At 58.9% G+C, this 21,978-nt stretch overlaps 1 protein-coding gene across 1 annotated transcript; it reads left to right on the plus strand.

Moving 5' to 3' along the window:
* Positions 1-7,818: 7,818 nt before the first annotated feature.
* Positions 7,819-13,536, plus strand: LOC128903439 (scavenger receptor cysteine-rich type 1 protein M130-like; the record flags this gene model as incomplete). Its single annotated transcript, XM_054187450.1, has 10 exons — positions 7,819-8,161; positions 8,798-9,119; positions 9,482-9,787; positions 10,015-10,341; positions 10,428-10,742; positions 11,100-11,414; positions 11,882-11,944; positions 12,029-12,343; positions 13,037-13,210; positions 13,373-13,536. Coding segments are annotated over 10 exons (2,644 nt in total), but the record flags the coding sequence as incomplete, so codon positions are not given.
* Positions 13,537-21,978: the final 8,442 nt, after the last annotated feature.

Genomic DNA, 21,978 nt, shown 5'->3' on the forward strand with positions numbered 1-21,978 from the left:
GGACACCACTGGGAGCACTGGTTGGAGTCAGGAGGTCATAGTGGGAGCACTGGGAGTGCACTGGGAGTACTGGGGGGAACCAGGGAGTCATACTGTGAGCATTGGGACCGCACTGGGAGCACTGGTGGGAGTCAGGTGGTCATACTGGGAGCACTGGGACCGCCCTGGGTGCACTGGTGGGAGTCAGGAGGTCATACTGTGAGCACTGGGACCATACTGGGAGCACTGGGGGGAGTCAGGGGGTCATACTGGGAGCACTGGGACCGCACTGGGAGCGTTGGGGAGAGCCAGGGGGTCATACTGGGAGCACTGGGACAAGCCTGGGAGCACTGGGGGGAGTCAGGGAGTCATACTGGGAGCACTGGGACCGCACTGGGAGCACAGGGCAGCGTCAGGGGTTCATACTGGGAGTACTGGGACAGCACTGGGAGCACTGGTTGGAGTCAGGGGGTCATACTGGGAGCACTGGGATTAACATGGGAGCACTGGGGGGAGTCAGGGGGTCATACTGCGAGCACTGGGAGGGCACTGGGAGCACTGCGGGGAATCAGGGAGTCATACTGGGAGCACTGGGACCGCACTGGGAGCACTGGGGGGAGTCAGGGAGTCATACTGCGAGCACTGGGAGGGCACTGGGAGCATTGGGGGGAATCAGGGAGTCATACTGGGAGCACTGGGACAACACTGGGAGCACTGGGGGGAGTCAGGGAGTCATACTGGGAGCACTGGGACCACATGGGGAGCACAGGGGGAATCAGGGGGTAGCACTGGGAGCACTGGTGTGAGTCAGGGGGTCATACTGGGAGCACTGGGACTGCATTGGGCGCACTGGGGGGAACCAGGGAGTCATCCTGGGAGCACGGGGACCGCACTGGGAGCACTGGGGGGAATCAGGGAGTCGTAGTGGGAACACTGGGACCGCATTGGGAGTACTGGGGGGAACCAGGGAGTCATACTGGGAGCACTGGGACAGCACTGGGAGCACCGGTGGGAGTCAGGGGGTCATACTGGGAGCACTGGAACCGCACTGGGAGCACTGGTGGGAGTCAGGGGGTCATACTGGGAGCACTGGGACCGCACTGGGAGCACTGGGGGGAGTCAGGGAGTCATACTGGGAGCACTGGGACGACACTGGGAGCACTGGGGGGAACCACGGAGTCATACTGGGAGCACTGGGAGCAGTGGGGGGAGTCAGGGAGACATACTGGGAGCACTGGGACCATGCTGGGAGCTCTAGGGGGAATCAGGGAGTCATACTGGGAGCACTGGGAAGACTCTGGGAGCACTGGTTGAAGACAGGGGGTCGTACTGGGAGCACTGGGACCGCACTGGGAGCACAGGGTTGCGTCAGGGGTTCATACTGGGAGCACTGGGAGGACACTGGGAGCACTGGTTGAAGTCAGGGGGTCGTACTGGGACCACTGGGACCGCACTGGGAGCACAGGGGTGCGTCAGGGGTTCATACTGGGAGCACTGGGAACACTGGGGGGAATCAGGGAGTCATACTCGGAGCACTGGAATTAAAATGGGAGCACTGGGTGGAGTCAGGTGGTCATACTGGGAGCACTGGGAGGGCACTAGGAGCACTAGGGGGAATCAGGGAGTCATACAGGGAGCACTGGGACCGCACTGGGAGCAGTGGGGGGAGTCAGGAAGTCATACTGGGACCACTGGGATAGCAATGGGAGCACTGGTTGAAGTCAGGAGGTCATACTGGGAGCACTGGGACCGGACTGGGAGTACTGGGGGGACTCAGGGAGTCATACTGGGAGCACTGGGACCGCACTAGAAGCACTGGGGGGAGTCAGGGAGTGATACTGGGAGCACTGGGACTAAACTGGGAGTACTGCGAGGAGTCACGGGGTCATACTTGGAGCACTGGGAGCGCACTGGGAGTACTGGGGGGAAGTAGGGAGTCATATTGGGAGCACTGGGACCGCACTGGGAGCACTGGGGTGAGTGAGGGGGTCATACTGGGAGCACTGGGACCGCTCTGGGAGCACTGGGGGGAGTCAGGAGGTCATACTGGGAGCACTGGGACTGCACTGGGAGTACTGGGGGGAGTCGCGGAGTCATCCTGGGAGCACTGGGACCACGCTGGGAGCTCTGGTGGGAGTCACGGGTTCATACTGGGAGCACTGGGTCCGCAGTGGGAGCACTGGTCGGAGTCAGGGAGCCATAGTGGGAGCACTGGGAGCGCACTGGGAGCACTGGGGGGAGTCAGGGGGTCATACTGGGAGCACGGGGACCGCACTGGGAGCACTGGTGGGAGTCAGGGGGTCATACTGGGAGCACTGGGAGTGCATAGGGAGTACTGGGGGGAACCAGGGAGTCATACTGGGAGCATTGGGACCGCACTGGGAGCACTGGGGGGAGTCAGGGAGTCATACTGGGAGCACTGGGACCGCACTCGGAGCACTGGTGGGAGTCAGGGGGTCATACTGGGAGCACTGGGACCGTACTGGGAGCACTGGTTGGAGTCAGGGGGTCATACTGGGAGCACTGGGACCGCACTGGGAGCATTGGGGAGAGTCAGGGGGTCATACTGGGAGCACTGGGACAAGCCTGGGAGCACTGGGGGGAGTCAGGGAGTCATACTGGGAGCACTGGGACCGCACTGGGAGCACTGGGGAGCGTCAGGGGTTCGTACTGGGCGTACTGGGAGAGCACTGGGAGCACTGGGGGGAGTCAGGGAGTCATACTGGGAGCACTGGGACCGCACTGGGAGCACTGGGGGGAGTCAGGGAGTCATACTGCGAGCACTGGGAGGGTACTGGGAGCACTGGGGGGAATCATGGAGTCATACTGGGAGCACTGGGACCGCACTGGGAGCACTGGGGGGAGTCAGGCAGTCATACTGGGAGCACTGGGACGACACTGGGAGCACTGGGGGGAGTCAGGGGGTCATACTGGGAGCACTGGGAGCAGTGGGGGGAGTCAGGGAGACATACTGGGAGCACTGGGACCATGCTGGGAGCTCTAGGGGGAATCAGGGAGTCATACTGGGAGCACTGGGAGGACACTGGGAGCACTGGTTGAAGTCAGGGGGTCGTACTGGGAGCACTGGGAAAGCACTGGGAGCACAGGGGTGCGTCAGGGGTTCATACTGGGAGCACTGGAACCGCACTGGGAGCACTGGGGGGAGTCAGGGAGTCATACTGCGAGCACTGGGAGGGCACTGGGAGCACTGGGGGGAATCAGGGAGTCATACTGGGAGCACTGGGACCGCACTGGGAGCAGTGGGGGGAGTCAGGAAGTCATACTGGGACCACTGGGATAGCAATGGGAGCACTGGTTGAAGTCAGGAGGTCATACTGGGAGCACTGGGACCGCACTGGGAGTACTGGGGGGAATCAGGGAGTCATACTGGGAGCACTGGGACCGCAGTAGAAGCACTGGGGGGAGTCAGGGAGTGATACTGGGAGCACTGGGACTAAACTGGGAGCACTGCGAGGAGTCACGGGTTCATACTGGGAGCACTGGGAGCGCACTGGGAACGGGTCATGCTGGTCCATACTGGGATCACTGGTCCATACTGGGGTCACTGGCCCGTACTGGCATGGCTGGTGCGCACTGGCCCGTACTCCATCCCCCATCATCCCCTGCGCCGGAAGTGGGTCCGGTTTCCGGCTTGAGTGGTCGTTGCCCCACCGCCCGCTGGCATCATGGCGGAGCTGGGGTTGCCGGGGGAGGAGGCGCAGGTCGGGTGGGACGGGGACACCCTGGGGACACACCTTAAAGCCCTGGTCCTCGTCCTGTCACTGCAGGCCTTGGTACACAGTCTCTCCTCGACTGTCCCATGAGCCTCCTTTTTGTGTTGGATCCCTGCAATAAGGTCTCCCTGGAGCCTTCCCTTCTCTGTGCTGAACACCCCCAACTCTCTCAGCTTTTCTCCATGAGAGGTGTTCCAGCTTTCACAGCATGTTTGTGACCCTCCTCTACACGCACGCTAACAGCTCCGTATCTGTCTTGTGCTTGGCACCCCTGAGCTGGACGCTGTTCTCCAGCTGGGGTCTCACCACAGCAGCGTAGAGGAGGAGAATCCCCTCCCTCCACCTGCTGGCCACGCTTCTTCTCATGCAGCCCAGGATGCGCTTGGCTTTCTGGGCTGCCAGCGCACGTGTCCAGCTCATGTTCAGTTACTCCAGCCCCAGCATCCTCACGCCCTTCTCTGCAGGGCTGCTCTCAATCCCTTCGTCAACACCCTCCATGAGTCTCCTGCACTGCTCACAGCTTCATGGGATGCTCTTCCAGCAGCTGCCAGGGTGACTGGAGTCCCCCAGTAGATCTCAGCCTCTGAGTGTGGTGCTTCCTGGAGGTGAAGTAAGAACGCTTCGTCAAAAGGCTCCTCTTGCTCGGGTGGCCTGTAGCAAACCCCAGCCGTGAGGATTCCAGCTGCACAAGGGTGCTCAGCTCCTCCTCTTTGTTCCCCAGGCTGCGTGCGTTGGTACAGAGGCACTTCAGCTGGGCCACCGACCATGACAACTTCTTTAGAGGAACACAGCCCCTGGGATTGGCTGCCTGCCTCCTTTGGCCCAGAAGTGCTTGGGTATAAAACTGTAAGATTGGTAGGCAATATATACACCTAGAGGAATGTATCTATGAAAGGAAGTGTATAATTCTATTAATGAATTTATTTATTCATTTATAAATAGATACACTACTTATATATATATCTATATATGTGTATATATTTTGATCTAGGTAAACATTAATAAAGGTATAGAAATTAAATTAATAATTTTGAATTGAAAATTTTGAATGTTTCTAAATTTGAATTGTTTTTAATTGGATAAATCCTTCTTCAATAAGATTTAGTGTAGTGAAGAATTAGAGTTTAAATGTGAACGGAAGCAGAAGGAAAAGGCCGGGTGGGGGTCCCCCACTTTACCAGGCTGCAGAACAAGCCCTGACAGGGTGGGCTGGGGGGAATTCAAGAGGGCGGAGGGGTGCCCGAAAGGTGGTGGGGCACGGACACGCTGGAACATGCCCAGGGGCTACGGCCCCCTTCTAGGAGGGGTGAGCAAGTGACGGAGAGGGGGGTCAGTACTGGCTTGGGTCCCCCCAAAAGACGAGCACGCAGCAAATAGGTTGGTCTGTGCTTGTGAGGAGCTGCTGCCTGAGTAGCCAACAGGCCAAGAGGAGGCTTCTGGTCTGTGCAGGAGCTTGTGAGGAGTCGTATCTCAGAGGTGAGCAGACAGCAAGCAGGGGGAGATGTGGGGGTCAGGTCTCTGGTGCCTGAGTAGCTGATAGAGCAGGAGCAAGGCCAGGGCTCCTGTAGGGGCTGGTGAGGTCCCTGGTGCTGGTGTAGCTGATAGGAGACACGTGGCTCGGGCTTGTCCTCGTGATGTCACTCTTGGCTGAGCAGCTGATAAGGCAGGCCCAGGTGCACAGCTCGTGTAGGTGCCTGTGAGGTCACTGCCTCACGAGAGGCCAGGAGCTGTCACCTGGCTTGTGGATGTCTCTGCGATGTCACTGGTGCCTGAGGAGCCCAGGAGAAACATGTCTTGTGTTGGGTGTTTTGAGGTCCCAGGTGCCTGAGAAGCTGGCAGGCCAGGACTAAGCCCCCATCTTGTGTAGGTGTTTGCAAGGTCACCTGTGACCGCTGAGCTGACAGGCCAGGAAGAGGCCCATGGGTTGTGTAGGAGCTGGTGAAGTCACTGCTGCCCGCGTACCTGGTAGGGCAGGAGCAGGAACATGGGTGGTGTAGGGTGTTGTGGTGTCACGGGTGCCCGAGTAGATGACAGATTGGGAGCCAAGCAGTAGTTTATGTAGGTGTTTGTGAGGTCATTGGTGTCTGAATACCTGATAGGCCAGGAGCAGGAACGTGGCTCGTGAATGTCGCTCTTGTGATTTCACCGCTGCCTGTGTAGCTTTTGGGCAAGGAGCAGGCATATGGCTTGTGTGGCCGCTTCTGATGCCATTACAATAATACTTGGACCCCACCCCAATATGGCTTTTTGGAAGAACCGTCGTCATCAGAAGCCTGTACACAACACCCACACACGTGTGACAGCGGGACTCCTGAGCACGCAGCAGCAGCAGCAGGAGGGTGTGAGGTCATGGTCACTGTAACCCCTGAGCACACGGTGGTGGCAGCAGGAGGGACGTGAGGTCACTGTCGGTACCACTCATGAGCACACGGCAGCAGAAGTAGGAGAGTGTGAGGTCACCGTCAGTATAACCCACGAACACACAGCTTTGGCAGTAGGAAGGGTGTGAGGTCACGTCACCGATGTCACCCCGTGCCCGTGGGGCTCGGTGCAGAGTGGCCGTGTGCATGACAGGGGCATGACGGGGGCTGGGAGCTGCCCGTCCCCGTGTCTGCGAGGCCGAAGGAGCAGCCCCTGCGGCCCTGGCTGGAGCAGTCGGGGTGGGGGTGGCTCGGGGGCACCCCAGGGATGTGCCTGGGCACGGCGCCAGGAGGAAACCACAGACTTCCTGCCCGGGCGCTGCGGGGGGAGCGGGGGGAGCGCGGCGAGGCCACGTGGGCTGTGGTTTGTGCACCTGCAGGCTCCAGCTCCCGCTCCGCCCGCGGGGAATAACGGCCCCTGGGTGACACACTGAGAGTCAGGGACACGTCTGAGCCTCTGGGCTGTCTGTCTGCTGCCAGGGCAGGGACATGATCCAGCTCCGGCTCCTGCGAGGGACTCACTGTGGGGGTCTGCAGGGATGGACGGACAAGCCAACACTCCTGGGATGGAGCCCTTGCCCTGGATGAAGACCTCTCCCAGCTGCTGCTCCCAGCACAGTGAGGCCCGTGTCAGGGGCAGGGGCTGTTTCCTCCCCATCCTGACACAGACCCTGGTGCAGTCCCCGCTCCATGGTCACCGCAGCTTGGGGGCAGCTGGACGCTTGCCTCATGGCTTCTTGGATGAGCCCGGTGCAGGAGATGCTCACTGCTTCCAGGCCCACAGCAGGGTGCAAGGGGTGACTAACCAAATTCCCCTGCACACCCAGCTTGTCCCATGATGATCCGCCACCACAGCGACCATGACACCGGCAGCGGGACATATATGTCCCTCATATATGGTCATGAACGGCGCTGGAGAAGTTCATTGGCGGGCTGGGCTGTGTCGGAGGGGAGATAGCTCCCGATAACGTCTAAAAAGGTGCTGCTGCTTCGATTGGCTCCTTCCGCAGCTGGGTCGGCATCTGCAGAGATATATCACCCTCCCATCATCGACGTCCCCGTGAGTCCCCAGGAGCTGTGACAGGGAGTGGGGAAGAGCAGGGCTGTGCCAGCAGGGCAGGAGGCTCAGGATGGGAATGGAGGGACTCCTGTCCCCTCGGGTGCTGTGGCTGCTCCTCTGGGTGCAGCTCTGCAGAGGTAAGTGCCGGCTCCCTTTTCCCACAGCCCAGGGCCATCGGGTACCAGTGGGGTCATCAAGAGCCCTTTGGGAAGAGGGTTTCTTTCCAAGTGCCGCTGAGATGAGGGTCAGAAGGAGCTCAGGTCTATGGACCCTGTGCCTTTGCCTGTGTCCATCTGGGTGGGAGCGGGTGTCTCCATGATGCTGTTAAGGGGTGCTGGGCTGGGGAGGAGCAGGTGCCCTGCGCACGGCCTGGCAATACAGGTTTTGGGTGGGCATGGGCAGGGGCCCTTTGAGGTGGGAGGAGGTGCTGAGGGTTGTGGGACAAAAAATGGCCCAGCGGGTCTGGAGTTAGCACCCCCAGCCTGCACAGCCCATGGGGAGTAGGGGGACGCCCACACATATCCCCAGGGAGAGCCTGGAGGGGAGAGGGCTCCCATCCTGGTGCCTGTGACAGGCAGGGGGGACCCCAGACCTGCACTCTGGGACTCGGTGCTCTCCTGACCAGTCCCATCTCGGTGGTTGAAGGGGCTGCGGAGGTGAGGCTGGAGAATGGCGGCGGACGCTGTGCTGGGAGAGTGGAGGTAAAACACCAGGGCCAGTGGGGGACCGTGTGTGATGACTCCTGGGACACGAAAGATGCTGCAGTGGTTTGTAAGCAGCTGGGCTGTGGGTCCGCTGTCAAAGCTCATGCTGAAGCACACTTTGGGCCAGGATCCGGCCCCATTTGGATGGGTGGTGTTAATTGTCACGGCAGAGAGTCGGCCCTGTCTGACTGTAGACACCGTGGATGGGGTCAAAGCTACTGTGGTCATGATGAGGATGCTGGAGTGACATGCTCAGGTAAGGAGCCAATCTCTTCCCCACCTTTGGGACTGGGACAGGAGAAGTGACCTGGCTGTGCCCTCAGGGAGCAATGAACGGCTGCCAGGGCAGGGTCCTGTGTTGCTGGTCACGCTGCCAAGCTGGGATTGTCATTGCTGGTGTCCCTGGTCCCTGAGGAAAGACCAGTGGGCTTCACCCACCGCTGGGCCCCAAGATGGTTCATCCCACCCTCAGTTGGTGCCTGGGGCTGGGAGATGAATCCCCCTCAATGCCCCGCATTTTTTGTTGGTTCTCATCTTTCTTCTCCAATTCAGCCAGCACCTGTCTGGCATTGCTGAGGGCCAGGTTCCCCTGTGCCAGAGGCACCGAGAGCTGCTCACGCGGCCACCCACAGCCCCAGAGAAGGGTGCAGAGTGGCCAGTGGCTTTTGGGTTGTGCCTCCTGGCAGACACAAGTCCCTCAACCAAAGCAAAGGGGCCGCTCAAAGGGAAAAAGCCCTGTCCTTGGGCAGAGGAGCAGGGTGTCCCTGGTATATCTGTGCCATCAGCACCCATTGGGAGCTGCTGGGAGGGTCGTGGGTCTCTTTGCCTGTGGCCACTGTGCAGGCCAGGTGGGACATGGGTATGTAACTGCCAGAGGGCTGTGGGAACTCACAGGGTTCTTTGGTTACTCCAGGATTTGTCCGGCTGGTTGGAGGGGACAATCCCTGCTCAGGACGAGTGGAGATCCGTGATAGGAACGAGTGGAAAACTGTCTGTGACTCCGCCTTTGGTCCCAAAGCTGCCGACGTGGTCTGCAGAGAGTTGCAGTGTGGCACAGCCCTGTCTGTCCCCGGGGCAGCTCACTTTGGAGAAGGGGCTGGTCCCATGTGGGACAGAGAGCTGCAGTGTGTGGGGAATGAATCCCTTCTCAGCTCCTGCCCCACGGGGTCCCCCAGGGACCAGCCCTGCACCCACGCGAATGCTGCCGGTGTCACCTGCACACGTAAGGACTCGGGGCAGGGTGTTACCACCGGGGGTGTGCCGATGATGGGGGAGCAGGGACGGGACTGTGCTGTGCTGGGTGTGAGGACAGAAGGGGTGATCACAGAACCATAGGATGGTTTGGGTTGGAAGGGACCTTTCAATGTCATCTAGTCCAACTTGCCTGCAACCAGCAGGGACCTCTTCAACTAGATCAGGTTGCTCAGAGCCCCGTTAAACCTGACCTTGAATGTTTGCCTGCAGCCCTAAAATGGTGCAGAAGGAGGAGAAAGGCAGGGTGTCCATTTGCCCTCTACTCCACCACCCAAGGCAGCAAAAGCACAAGTCTGCCCTGTCTCATCCTTCTCTGTCCCGAGTTCACAGGGTTCAGGCTGGTGAACGGCAGCACGGCGTGTGAGGGGAGGGTGGAGGTCCATGTGCAGGGGACCTGGGGCACCCTCTGTGCCTCCCACTGGGACCTCTTGGACGCCCACGTTCTCTGCCGTCACCTCAACTGCGGGTTTGCTGAGTCCATTCCTAAAGGAGGGCATTTTGGGAGAGGAAGCGGCCCTGTCTGGAGAGACTCCTTCCACTGTGACGGGACTGAAGCCCACCTGGGAGAGTGCCCAGTGACTGCCCTGGGGGCCTCGCCGTGCTCCCATGAGAACGACGCTGCTGTCATATGCTCAGGTGAGTGCAGGAAAACACTCGGTTACTCTGTTTTCCTCTTAAATGCTCCCAAAGCAGGGGACCCTGTGGCAGTGCAAGGCTCTGGCTCAGAAGGTCCCCACAGAGGGCTGGCGGCAGGCAGGCGAGCTCCAAGGCCCTCCTGCAAGGGTGCCAGAGCCTGGAGACATGCTGCAGGCTGCCGGGCTCCCCGATGCCGCCAAGGGCTGGGGCATGGCTGCTCTCCCCAGGCCCAGCTCGCTTCGCATCCCTGCGGCTGGTGGGTGGAGGAAGCCCGTGCGACGGGCGAGTGGAGATCTTCCAGCACGGGACGTGGGGCAGAGTCCTGGATGAGCAGTGGGACGTGCAGGAGGCCAGCGTGGTGTGCCGGCAGCTGCAGTGCGGAGAGGCAGAGGCAGCCTACAACCCCCCGAAGGCTCAGAGAGGGACGGGTCCCGTGGGGCTGCGCGGGGTGCGGTGTGCAGGGCACGAGGCCAACCTGACCCTCTGCAACACCTCCCTGCCTGAGAGTGCGCTGGAAGCAGGGATTGCCGAGGACGTGGGGGTCGTTTGCTGGGGTGAGTGGCGCTGCACGGCCCCCCCAGGCTCTGGGCTGGGTGGGCAGCCGGCCCTTGACGGCAGCCGGGGTTTCCTGCTGCTACAGGGAGCCGTCAGGTGCGGCTGGTGAACGGGCCTGGGCGCTGCGCGGGGAGAGTGGAGATCTACTACCAGGGCAGCTGGGGGAGCGTCTGCGATGACGGCTGGGACCTGTCTGATGCTGCCGTCGTTTGCCACCAGCTGGGCTGTGGAGGGGCGCTGGAGGCGGTTGGCTCCGCTCGCTTCGGGGAAGGCTCCGCTCAGATCTGGCTGGAGAACGTGAACTGCTCCGGGGCCGAAGCTGCTCTCTGGGACTGCCCGGCAGGGTCCTGGGGGCAGCACGACTGCGGGCACAAAGAGGACGCAGGAGTCGGCTGCTCAGGTGTGTGCCGGGAGCTGTGGTGGGAGCCCAGTGCCCAGGCAGGCCGGGACGAGGGGAGAGCCGGCAACGGCCGAGGCTGTTCCTGGCCAGCTCTGAGCCCCTGACAAAGGCCACCGTGGGGACACCCACGCACAGGTGCCCTCAGTCCCACCGGGGGTCCCTGGGGAGCTCCGCTGTCCCTGACGGTCCGCAGGGAGGGCAGGGGTGTCTGTCCATCAGGGACATTTCTCTGTCCGTGGGTGCAAGGGGGACTTGCTGGACGTGCCTTTGCCTGTCTGAGGGCCTGGCGGGTGCAGGGGTGTCCCTGCTCCCCCAGCCCCAGCCCAGCCTGTTCCCCCTCGCTGCCTTTCCTCCCAGAGTTCATGGCCCTGAGGCTGGAGAACGGCACCAACTGCTCCGGGCGCCTGCAGGTTTTCTACAATGGGACGTGGGGGAGCGTTTGCTCCAACTCCATGACTCCTGAAACTGTGTCGCTGGCATGCAAGGAGCTGCGCTGTGGGGACAGAGGGTCCCTGGAAACACAACGGCCCTACGGCAAGCTGTCTGGCACGGCCTGGCTGGACCGTGTGGAGTGTGGGGAGAGAAACAGCTCCTTCTGGCAGTGTCCCTCCGCTCCCTGGCACCCGCAGTCATGCGACGACCTGCGAGAGGAGACCCACATCACCTGCAAGGGTAATTCTGAGCTAGCCGGGCACCAGCATCCCCTGCGTTCCTGCTCCTGGCTGGGCATGGTCAAATTCCGGGGCCTGCGGGGGCCTTTCATTTCCAAGGCAGACGCTGCTGCTGCTGGTACGAAAAATGGGACTTCCTCTCCCGGAGCCCCACACATTCACCAGCGGGTGCCAGCCGGGCTCCCAGCTTCGCCTGGTTGAGGCAGAGGTTTCTCGAGGCAAGGTCCCAGAAGGGAACACCCAGGGCTCTGAGGAGTGTCCCTTCCATGGACACCCTCCTGCTGCTCTGTGACCCAGGGTCCCTTTGGGGCTGAGCAGTCAGGGTCCCCCACGTTGCCGAGTGTGTGTCCCCCGAAGGACTGGGGTTCAGCTGCTGCCATGGGTGGGTGGCACGAGCTGAGCTGAGCCCCGCTCTCTGCTGCACGCCCACCTGCAGCAGCCCCTTCACCACAGCGTTTCCCTCTGCAGGGAGTCAGCCAGAAACGCCCCCGGCCCCAATGGCTGCATGCCCCAGCACCCCGAGCTGCACAGGTAGCTGCTCCTCTGCATGCCCCTCTCGCCTGGCAGGGCTCTGCCTGCTGTCCCGCGGCCCTGGGAGCTCTCTGCCTTCTCCAGACAGGGAGAAGATTCGTGCCGTGGGAGGGGAGAAGGGGTGCTCCGGCCGAGTGGAGGTGTGGCACCGCGGCTCCTGGGGGACGGTGTGTGACGACTCTTGGGACATGCGGGATGCCGAGGTGGCATGCAGGCAGCTGGGCTGTGGCCCTGCGGTGTCTGCCCTGGCCGAGGCTGCATTTGGGGAGGGGAGCGGCCCCATCTGGCTGGAGCAGGTGGAGTGCCGGGGGACAGAGCCATCTCTGCAGGACTGCTGGGCCCGGCCTGGGGACAGCGGTGCCTGCCGCCATAAGGAGGACGCGGCCGTGAACTGCTCAGGTGGGCGGCAGGGCTGGGACACCTCACAGGGAGCCCTTATCCCCATTGGCTGCCATCATGGCTCCAGAGCTCCTGAGAGCAAGGCCATCCCTGCAGAGCAGGAGAGCCTTTTGCCGAGTGGGCAGCAGCTTCTGTGGGGCTGGGTGTCCTCCAGCTTCTGCCCGCAGGGCCCTGCAGCCCCCAGGGGCATCTCCCGGGCTGCCGGCTCTGTCCCTGCTCTGGGCCCTGCGCTCCTTCCTGGCCATGCTCACCAGTCGTGCAGGAGGGGCGATTTGGGTGGGATGTGGCAGGGATGTCTGCACATGCACACGTGCGCACACACACACGCACACACGGTGTGTCAGAGAGGAGGCTCCCTGGTACCTGCACCCCCACCCTCTCAGCCCAGCTCTCCTTCTCCTCCTCTGCAGATGCACCCAGGACGGCAGCACCAACCCCTCCAGCAGGTAACCCGTCCTCCCCACCAGCGCTGGGTCTTCTTGGGGCCAGGCTGTGACCCACAGCCGGGGGGAAAGGGCTCCTTGCTGGGCTGTGAAACTCCCAGGAGGAGGCACCGGGGTAGCGGTGGGGCGGGAGGCTGGGGAGGGCTGTCATTCACCCAGTCAGGTGGGAGCTTCCCCATCCCTCATCCCCTGAAACCCGGTATGTAATGGGGGTCAGGACTGGGGTGTGCCGGCCCCTCACCTCTCCCAGGCCTGGTGCTGCCCTTTCTGTGTTCCTGCCATGCAGATCCCACGCGGGGCCGTCTGACCGGCAGCGGGAGAGTCTCATTGCCCGTCATCATGTGCATCATCCTGGGAGCCCTTCTCTGCCTGCTCCTGGCCCTCCTGGCCGGGCAAGTGCGAAGCGCCAGGGCTGGGCGCAGAGGTGGGTCCCTTCCCAGGGGAAGATGCCTGCTGGCAAGGCCAGGGGTGCCGTGGGCTGTCAGTGAGTGGGAGAGGCAGAGCTGGGGGGACAAGAGTGTGTGCTCTCTGCGGGATCCCATCCCCTCTCTGACCATCCCTGGGCCAGCCCTGCCTCTGTCCACAGGCTCTGAGAGAGCTCAGGAGCCCTTCCCTGAGGTCGTGTACGAGGAGATTGGTTCCAGCCCAGCATGGCAGAAGCAGGCAAGGTTCAGCGGCTCAGGTTGGTGTGCGTCCCTCGTTGAGGACACATCTACAGTGCTCTTTCCCCTGGCTGCCACCCAAGGTTGACCCCTGCAGCCCCCTAACCCATGGTTCGTGCGGTTGTGGGGCTGTTGGATCTGTGTGGGGAGCACCCATGTCCTGGGCCCAGGAGAGAAGCTTTCTCCCCACCTGCTCTGCGCGTCCCATTTGGGGACAGCCCCTCTCTGCCTGCCCCTGCACCCTGGGGGACACCTGAGGGGTGAGGGAAGGGGCTGTCCCAGGGCAGCTCTGGCAGGCCCTTGGAGATGGGCTTTGTCCCAGGGCAGCAGGGTGAGTCCTGAGCCCTCGTCCCCGTGCAGCCGTGGCTCTGTGGGTCCCACGTCCCCAGCAGCACTGAGCACAAGCTGGGTCAGCAGAGCGTACTCCCCTGACACCCACTGGGCCTCTCTCCAGGCTCCTATTCAGAGGGGTCCCTGAGCAAGCTGCAGCCCTACCCCGGGGACAGCGAGGAGGAGGATGGTCCATGGCCAGCACCAGGTAATGGGGGGCAGGAAGGGGTGGATGTCTCCTCCCTGCAGACATGTGATGGACAGCAGTGTCACTGAGCGTCACCCTCGGAGCTCGGAGATCGGGCAGGATCTCCTGTGGGGCTGCAAACACCAATGTCGGAGCCCCACGTCCCTGCGCATCCTCCCATCCTCTGCTCTGCAGAACGCATCTTCTCACTGTCACCAGCTCTCCTCTCCTTTCAGATGTCCCTGTCCTGCCTGGAGGTGACCCAGCTGATGGCTATGATGATGCCAGGGAGGTTTCTGACCCTGGGGAGGATCCTTCCCCTGGGCAGGAAGACTGGGAAATGCCCAGGGTGACAGAGGAAGGATCTGGACCCACGGATACCCCTGGAGGTGAGAGGGAAAGAAAGAGCTGCTGGTTCCTGGGGTGGCATCCCCGGTGCTGGATGAATCGCTGTCACACTGAGAGCCCAACGTGCTGGGGTGGGGGAACCTGCCCCTGGAGTTTCTTCTGGGGTACCGTGGGTGGGAGAGGGACCTGAACGTCTCAGGACTGGTGAGGAGAAGGGAGGAAGGTGATGTACAGCCCAGGAGAGGCTCCCCATGGGGTGAACATGCAATGGCCTGCCTTGCTTCTTGCAGGGCCAAACCTGCTCTCCCAGAGAGGTGCTGGTGCCCCCGGAGCTGAGGGGGATGGCTGGTCCCTGTCCCCAGAGAGCACGGGCTATGACGATGCTGAAGAGGTGTCTGTGGCACATCCCCCTGAGGACACAGAGGCTGTGACACCGGAGCTCAGTGCACAACGGTCCCTGAGCCCCGGCCCAGGAGAGCCCATCCCTGCAGTGCAGCTGGGGGCAGCCAGGAGGGAGGAGAGGTCTGTGCAGCTGGGAGAGCCGTGAGCACCAGGGAACCCTCTCCCTTTTCCCACGGGCAGCAGAAACTGCCAGGGGTTTCCTCGATTTTGATTCCCCTGTTTTTACACAGGGGCCCCCATATAGGTTCTTATTAAAAGCCTTTGAGCCAGAGCTGTGCTTGCCTGCCCAGGTGCTTTAGTGTCTCCCTGAGGGTGGCTGGAGGAAACCAGAGCCCAAAGACATGGTGGTGGGGAAGGGGCATGTCTCGGGTGGGTGTGTGGTGCAGGGCAGTGAGCTGAGCTCAGGTCCAGCACAGCTGCCCGTCTCTCTCCTGAGAGGGGGCTCCAAAGAGGCAGCGCACACAGCCCTCCTCACCCCACAGCCAGACCCTGGCTGGGCAGGGCAGGCCCACAGTGCCTGCAGAGGACCAGAGGCTCCAGCTCCAGCCTTTCCCTGAGGCTGGGCATTCAGGGAAGAACCCCCTTGGAGGTGCTGGGGATGGAAGCCAGGATCTCCCACATGCAAAGTGGGCGCTCTGCCACTGAGCTACACCCTCTGGAGCCTTCCCAGCAGGAGACACTCTCCTCCCACGAGGGGTCTGTGACAAGCACAGCCCCGTTGTCCCCTGGGTGCCCAGGGACCCTCTGCAGCAAACAGCACTTGAGCCCTCCTGAGATGGGGGAAGTCCGCACTGCCTCTCCCCTGGGGCCTGATCCTGGCACAGGGCTGCACTGCAGAGCACTGCCCCTCCAGCGTCTCTGAAGAGCGATGGGGCAGAAGGAGGCTCTGGCTGCAGGTGCTGCTCCCACGCTCTGGCCCCCTCCAGGGCCAACGGAGAGGAGAACACTCCTGAGCCTCCTCTGCCCCCCAGGGCAAGGGCAACCCCGCTGTGTGCCACATCTGTGCGCAGCGGCACAGGAGGAGAAGTACAACAGGGTGAGGGACATGCCCTCCCTGGGGTGAGGTGCCCCCAGGCTCTGATGGCACCCCAGGGTGTGCGATGGGGCAACGTGGGGGCAGAAAGCTCACACGCCCTCATCCATGTAGCGGGCCTCCTCCTGCACCCCTCTGCCCCGCAGCATCCCTGGAGGTGGGGTGAAGGGCAGGTGTCCATCTCCATGGGGCTGATGCCCAGAGAGGCACATATTGGTGTGTTACCAGTCATTGGAGCAGGGGGGCAAAGGGGGACAAGAAATTCTGCTCAGGACAGCGTGTGACTAAACAATACCGATGGCCATGCACTCCGGTGGGTGATCCTCAGCGTGGCTTTGTCAGCTGTCCTGGGCACATCAGAGGTCTCACTGCAACACCCCCCCGGGGGAAGGATGCTGCCATTCAGGCCGCAGCTCCAGGGAGTGCCTCTCCCTGGGACTATGGGTCCAGTGGCCTCTGCTCTGGGAATGGAGACAAGGTGCAGGAGGCGCCTGAGGAGGGGAACAGACTCTGCACCCTTGAGCATGACAAAGAGGAGAGGAATTGGGTCGTGCAGAGACCCCGCAGAGGACACATCCCGATCCTGTGGAGCAGGGAAGGAGGCACAGCTGGAGACCACCCCAAAGCAGCCCTGAGTGGAGAGTCCTGCCCAGGGGGAGGCTGGGGACTTGTGGGGCTGGAGGAAGGCTCCTTCTAAGCCGCAGATGTGCAGGTCCAGGGCAGGGACAGTGCTCTGGCAAGAGGTGAAGGCGCAAGCAGGGCTGGGGCAGGCTGGAAGGCGGCAGACGGGCTCTGCAAAAAGCAGAGGGAGAAAAATCACTGCTGAAGCCCAGGGCTGAACCAGGCACCTTTAGATCTTCAGTCTAACGCTGTCCCAGCTGAGCTCCTTCAGCCCTGCCCCAGCAGCCCTTGTCCCTGGGCCACCCCTGCCGGGCCCCAGGCTGACACAGACGAGGAGTGCTCCTCAGGGAGGTTCCCAGGGAAAAGCTGTGCCCAGCCCCGGACAGAGGGGACCGGGCCCCTCCCTGCCTCCAAGGCCAGGTGGGCTCCAGCTTTGGTGGAGGCCACCTTACGCTGGGCGTGCCAAGATGTGTGTGGGCCTCCTACAAAGGGGACAGGAGTGAAGGTAAGTGGGCAGGCCAGGCATGTGCAACTGCAAAGGCTGAGGGTCAAAGAAGCATAGGACCGATGGAAGACCTTATCACCTGGAAAGCCTCCTCCCACACATTTTTTCCCTTGCTGAACTTTGCTGCTTCCTTCCCAGCTCCTCTCCCTCCTTCCCCCTGAGCAGTGCAGGGCGATGGGGAATGGGGGTCCTGGTCAGTCCATAACAATTCCTCTCTGCTGCTCCTTCCTTCTACCACTTTTCCCATGGGGTCCCTCTTACTGGCTACAGTCTTTTGAGATAAACCTGCTACAGCATGGGCTCTCCTCAAGCTGAAATTCTTTCAGGAAATATCCAACCTCTCCAGTGTTGGGTCCTCCACCAAGTGCAGGGATTACCTCCTCCGCTGTGCTCCTCTCCTTAGGCTGCAGGGAAATACCTGCTCTACTGTGGTATTCTCCACAGGCTGCAGGAGACCATCTGCTCTGGCACCTGGAGCACCTCCTCTCCCTCCTTCTTCACTCACCCTGGTGTTTTCAGGGCTGTTTCTCACACTGTTTTTCCCTCACTCCTCTCCCACTTGAGCCCTTGTGTCCTTTCTTAAATACACTCTCACAGAGGTTCCACCATCCTCGTTGATGGGCTCAGTTTTGGCCAGCGGTGGGGTTCTTTTGGAGCTGGCTGGAACTTGGAACAGCTTGCTGGCTGTCAAGGCCTTTGACACCATCCCCCACAGCATTCTCCTGGAGAAGCTGGTGAATGATGGCATAGACAAGTGTACTCTTTGCTGGGTTAAAAACTGGCTGGATGGCCGTGCCCAGAGAGTTGTGATTAATGGGGTGAAATCCTCTTGGCAGCCGGTCACCAGTGGTGTCACCAGTGGTAAAAGAATATTGAGGGAGATCATGCAAAGCGTTTTGCTGGAGCTGAACCACACTATCACAGAATGGTAGGGGTTGGAGGGGGCCGCTAGAGATCATCTCTAGTCCAACCTCCCTGACAAAGTAGGTTCACCTGCAGGAGGTTGCACAGGATCGTGTCCAGGTGGGTTTGGAAGATCTCCAGAGACGGAGACTCCACCACCTCTCTGGGCAGCCTGTTCCAGCGCTGTCACCATCAAGGTAAAGTTTTTCCTTATGTTCAGATGGAACTTCCCATGTTCCGGTTTGTTCCCATTGCCCCTTGTCCTGTCCCCGGGCACCACTGACAAGAGCCTGGCCCCATCCTCCTGACACCCACCCTTTAACTATTTATAAGTGTTGATAAGATCCCCCCTCAGTCGTCTTTTTTCCAGGCTGAAGAGACCCAAATCCTTCAGCCTTTCTTCATAAGAGAGGTCTTCCAGTCCCCTCAGCATCTTGGTAGCCCTTTGCTGTCCCCTCTCCAGCAGTTCCCTGTCCTTCTTGAACCCAGAACTGGACACAGCACTCCAGATGCGGCCTCACCAACGCAGAGTAGAGGGGGAGGATGACCTCCCTCCACCTGCTGGCCACACTCTTCTTGATGCACCCCAGGATGCCATTGGCCTTCTTGGCCACAAGGTCCCATTGCTGGCTCATGGTCATCCTGTTGTCCACCAGGACTCCCAGGTCTCTTTCCACAGAGCTGCTCTCCAGCAGGTCAGCCCCAACCTGTCCTGGTCCACGGGTTTATTCCTCCCCAGGTGCAGCACCCGACACTTGCCCTGGTTGAATTTCATGAGGCTCCTCTCTGCCCAACTCTCCAGCCTGTCCAGGTCTCTCTGGATGGCGGCACAGCCTTCTGGTGTGTCAGCCACACCCCCAGCTTTGTGTCATCAGTGAACTTGCTGAGGGTGCACTTTGTCCCTTCATCCAGGTCACTGATGAAGATATTGAAGAGGACTGGACCCAGCACTGACCCCTGGGGAACACCACTCCTCACTGACCTCCAACTAGACTCTGTGCCCCTAATCACCACCCTCTGAGCTCTGTCTTTCAACCAGTTATCTATCCACCCCAATGTCTACTCATCTAACCCACGCTTCCTAAGCTTCCCTATGAGGATGCTGTGGGAGACAGTGTTGAAAGCCTCGCTGAAGTCAAGGTAGACACCATCCACTGCCCTCCCCTCATCTATCCATCCAGTCACGCCATCACAGAAGGCTATCGGGTTAGTCGCACAGGATTTCCCCTTGGTGAATCCGTGTTGACTACTGCCCATAGCATTCTTTTCCTCCACATGCCTTGAGATGACGCCCACAACGACCTGTTCCATCATCTTTCCAGGGATGGAGGTGAGGCTGACCGGCCTGTAGTTCCCCGGCTCCTCCTTCTTGCCCTTTTTTGAAGACTGGAGGGACATTGGCTTTCCTCCAGTCCTCAGGCACCTCGCCTGTTCTCCGGGACCTTTCAAAGATGATGGAGAGCGGCCCATCAACAACTTCCGCCAGCTCCCTCAGCACTCTCAGGTGCATCCCATCAGGACCCATGGACTTGTGGATATCCAGCTTACTTCCCTGATCTCTGACTTAATTCTCCTCAACCAAGGGGAAGTCCTCCTTCGTCTAGACTTTCACTGTCACTTCCAAAGTCTGGGGCTCCTGAGGGCTGGCCTGAGCAGTAAAGACCGAAGCAAAGAAGGCTGACCTTTGCTAAAAGTCACTGACCTTTGCTAATGTTCAGCTATCTCTGGAAATCTCACATTGGACAGTTTACCAAAAACGTTTTATTCTCATCAAAAAGTGACATAAGAGGGCTGTAATGTCTCTGCAAATCATTCCGCTGGTATTTTATAACTGATACCAGCTGCCTCTGCCAGGCAACTAAACAAACCTTCAACTAGGAAAATTTTCACAGTACAGAAAACTCCACCTGAACTATTTAACGGTGGCTAAAAATAAGATGCCCCAGTAAACCTTCCGTGTTACATGGTCACAACTAACAACTCCGTACAAAATACTCACTTTTACAAAGCTCTGATGTAAAAATGAAATAATCAAGCAGCAAAATTGGAAGTGCAGCACAGGCTCTTTCTGTGTCATTATTTGCAATGCCCAAATTTGTTTACATTTTAGGAAAAATTAGTACAGATCCCTTGGGAATTCAGTCTTTTTTAAATTATCTGTCATTCTGTGTAGTGACGGATTTCACTTTTTGGTCCTCTTTCTTTCTCTTTGCTCTTCTTCATTGTTTTCTTCTTGTGCTGGTGTTTTTGCCTCTTTCCCAATTCCATGTTGTTTCCAATGTGTTTCTTGTGCTTCTTGTGCTGCTGCTTCTCTTTTTTCTTTTTCTTTTTCTTGCTGCCGTGATTCGCTGCTGAGCTGGCACTGCCCCTGTGCCTTCGAGTCCGACTCTCAGAAGGGCTTTGACCGCGGCTGCGGCTAACACGGGGACTGCTTAGACTGTGACTTCCCCTTGCTTCAGGCTTCAGCTTCACGACGTCTTCAGCTGGGGCTGGGATATCATTACTGTGCTCCTCCATTGCCTCAACGACGCCTCCTTTTGTATCTGGCTCTTCTTCGGTCTTTCTAACGGCACTTCCTCCAGTAGAACTACTGCTGAGAGGAAAAAAGCGTACCTCAATAATGGCTGGGATACACGATCTTTTGTAACATTTTATAAAAGAGCTTTTCTTTCAATTCTCTGTCTGCAGCATTTCTTCAAAGGATGTTCAATTAGGGGAACAGGCAAGAGACAGAACGAGTCCACTAGCTAACATGAGGAGCAATCAATTAATTTAGTGTCTTCCTACTCCACATTTCATTAACAAAGACACAGGATTATCGGATTGGGGTCTGTCTGAGCTGCTAATTCCTTCACGTCCCACTTCTACCAATGGTAGATGAATTAGATACACGTTCCCGTTTCAACGTGGAAGCAAGCAATTACGGAGAGGTACACACAACCCAAATTTTATCCTCAAGTCCCATGTTCTTCTTTAGAAAAAATTACGTTTTGGAAACTTTTTAGACTATCAAGACACTGTCTTAAGCCTACAGCGATGTCTTCAATGTTTTGAGTTTGCTTTGTTGTGCTTCTTTAGGTGCTGGACTGTAAGGAACAGCAGCCCCACACCAGATCACTTTCCTGTTTTTCACATGTCGCACAATGGAATATAGAAGACTCATCTCCAAGGTCAGAGCCGAAGGAGTCGGCACTGAGCTGGAAGCAGTGCAGCTGTGTCGCCGTGGCACTGTGCTCAAAGCTAAAATCAGTGCAGTGTGTTGGCGACCAAGCTGCTATTTCTGCAAGGATCGATTTCATGTCACACTGACAAAGGCAGATCATTACAGCACCCTGCAATTGTTAATGTCAAAGTATTGCACGGTATAGACGTGTCTGTTATCCTTGCCTTTAGCAGTCAGCTGGATGGGAAGGAAGACATGGGGAGGACTCCTCAGAGTCACCATGTAATGAATAAGAAGAGGGGGAAAAAGTCCCAGAGGAAAGGTCAAACACGTCAGCAATGAATTAACCTCATGAGCTTTCTGCGCAGTACAGACTGTTTGTTTTCTTTAACAAAATTTGATTCTGACCCAAGGACCGTTTAACAGGAAAAGTCACAGATTATTCACTCATGTAGCATGGATTTATCTGTTCCTTTCATTAGTCACCACAAATAATTTGACATTTTTGGGGTGCGGGGAGGAGGAAAGAAAGAATAGGAAAAGAAATGATGAGGTACCTGGTGTAATTTACAAGAGCTGAACTAGATCCATCAGCTGCTGTTACTTTTCTTCTCACTTCTCCCTTTGCTTTCTTTTGTTTAACTTTGCTGCTGCTCGGCTCAGGTTTCTCAGCAGGTTCTTTCGCAGGTGGCACATTTTCTCCACTCACCATCGTTTTGCCAGTTTCTTGGTTAAGTTCAATCTTTTTTGCAGGGTTGTTAAGAAAAGCAGATTTATCCCCTTCTGGAGGTCGCTCTCCTTTTTCACCATCAGGCTCAGTCTTCCCCTTCGGCCATGTTTTCGATTCAGCAGTTTCTGGTTTAGAGGCCTTTATGGAGGTGGCTTCATGATCTTTATCAACCTTTTCATCTACTTTTCTTTTCCTTTTTTCAGGTTTTGCATCAGAATAGTATCTTGGGTATGGGGGTGACCTTGACTTTGAACAGTGATAACTACGGGACCTTGATCTAGAACGATAGTTACGACTCTTCCCTCTGC

The sequence above is a fragment of the Rissa tridactyla genome, unplaced genomic scaffold (genome assembly GCF_028500815.1).
Source record: "Rissa tridactyla isolate bRisTri1 unplaced genomic scaffold, bRisTri1.patW.cur.20221130 scaffold_33, whole genome shotgun sequence".
Classification (NCBI taxonomy): domain Eukaryota; kingdom Metazoa; phylum Chordata; class Aves; order Charadriiformes; family Laridae; genus Rissa; species Rissa tridactyla.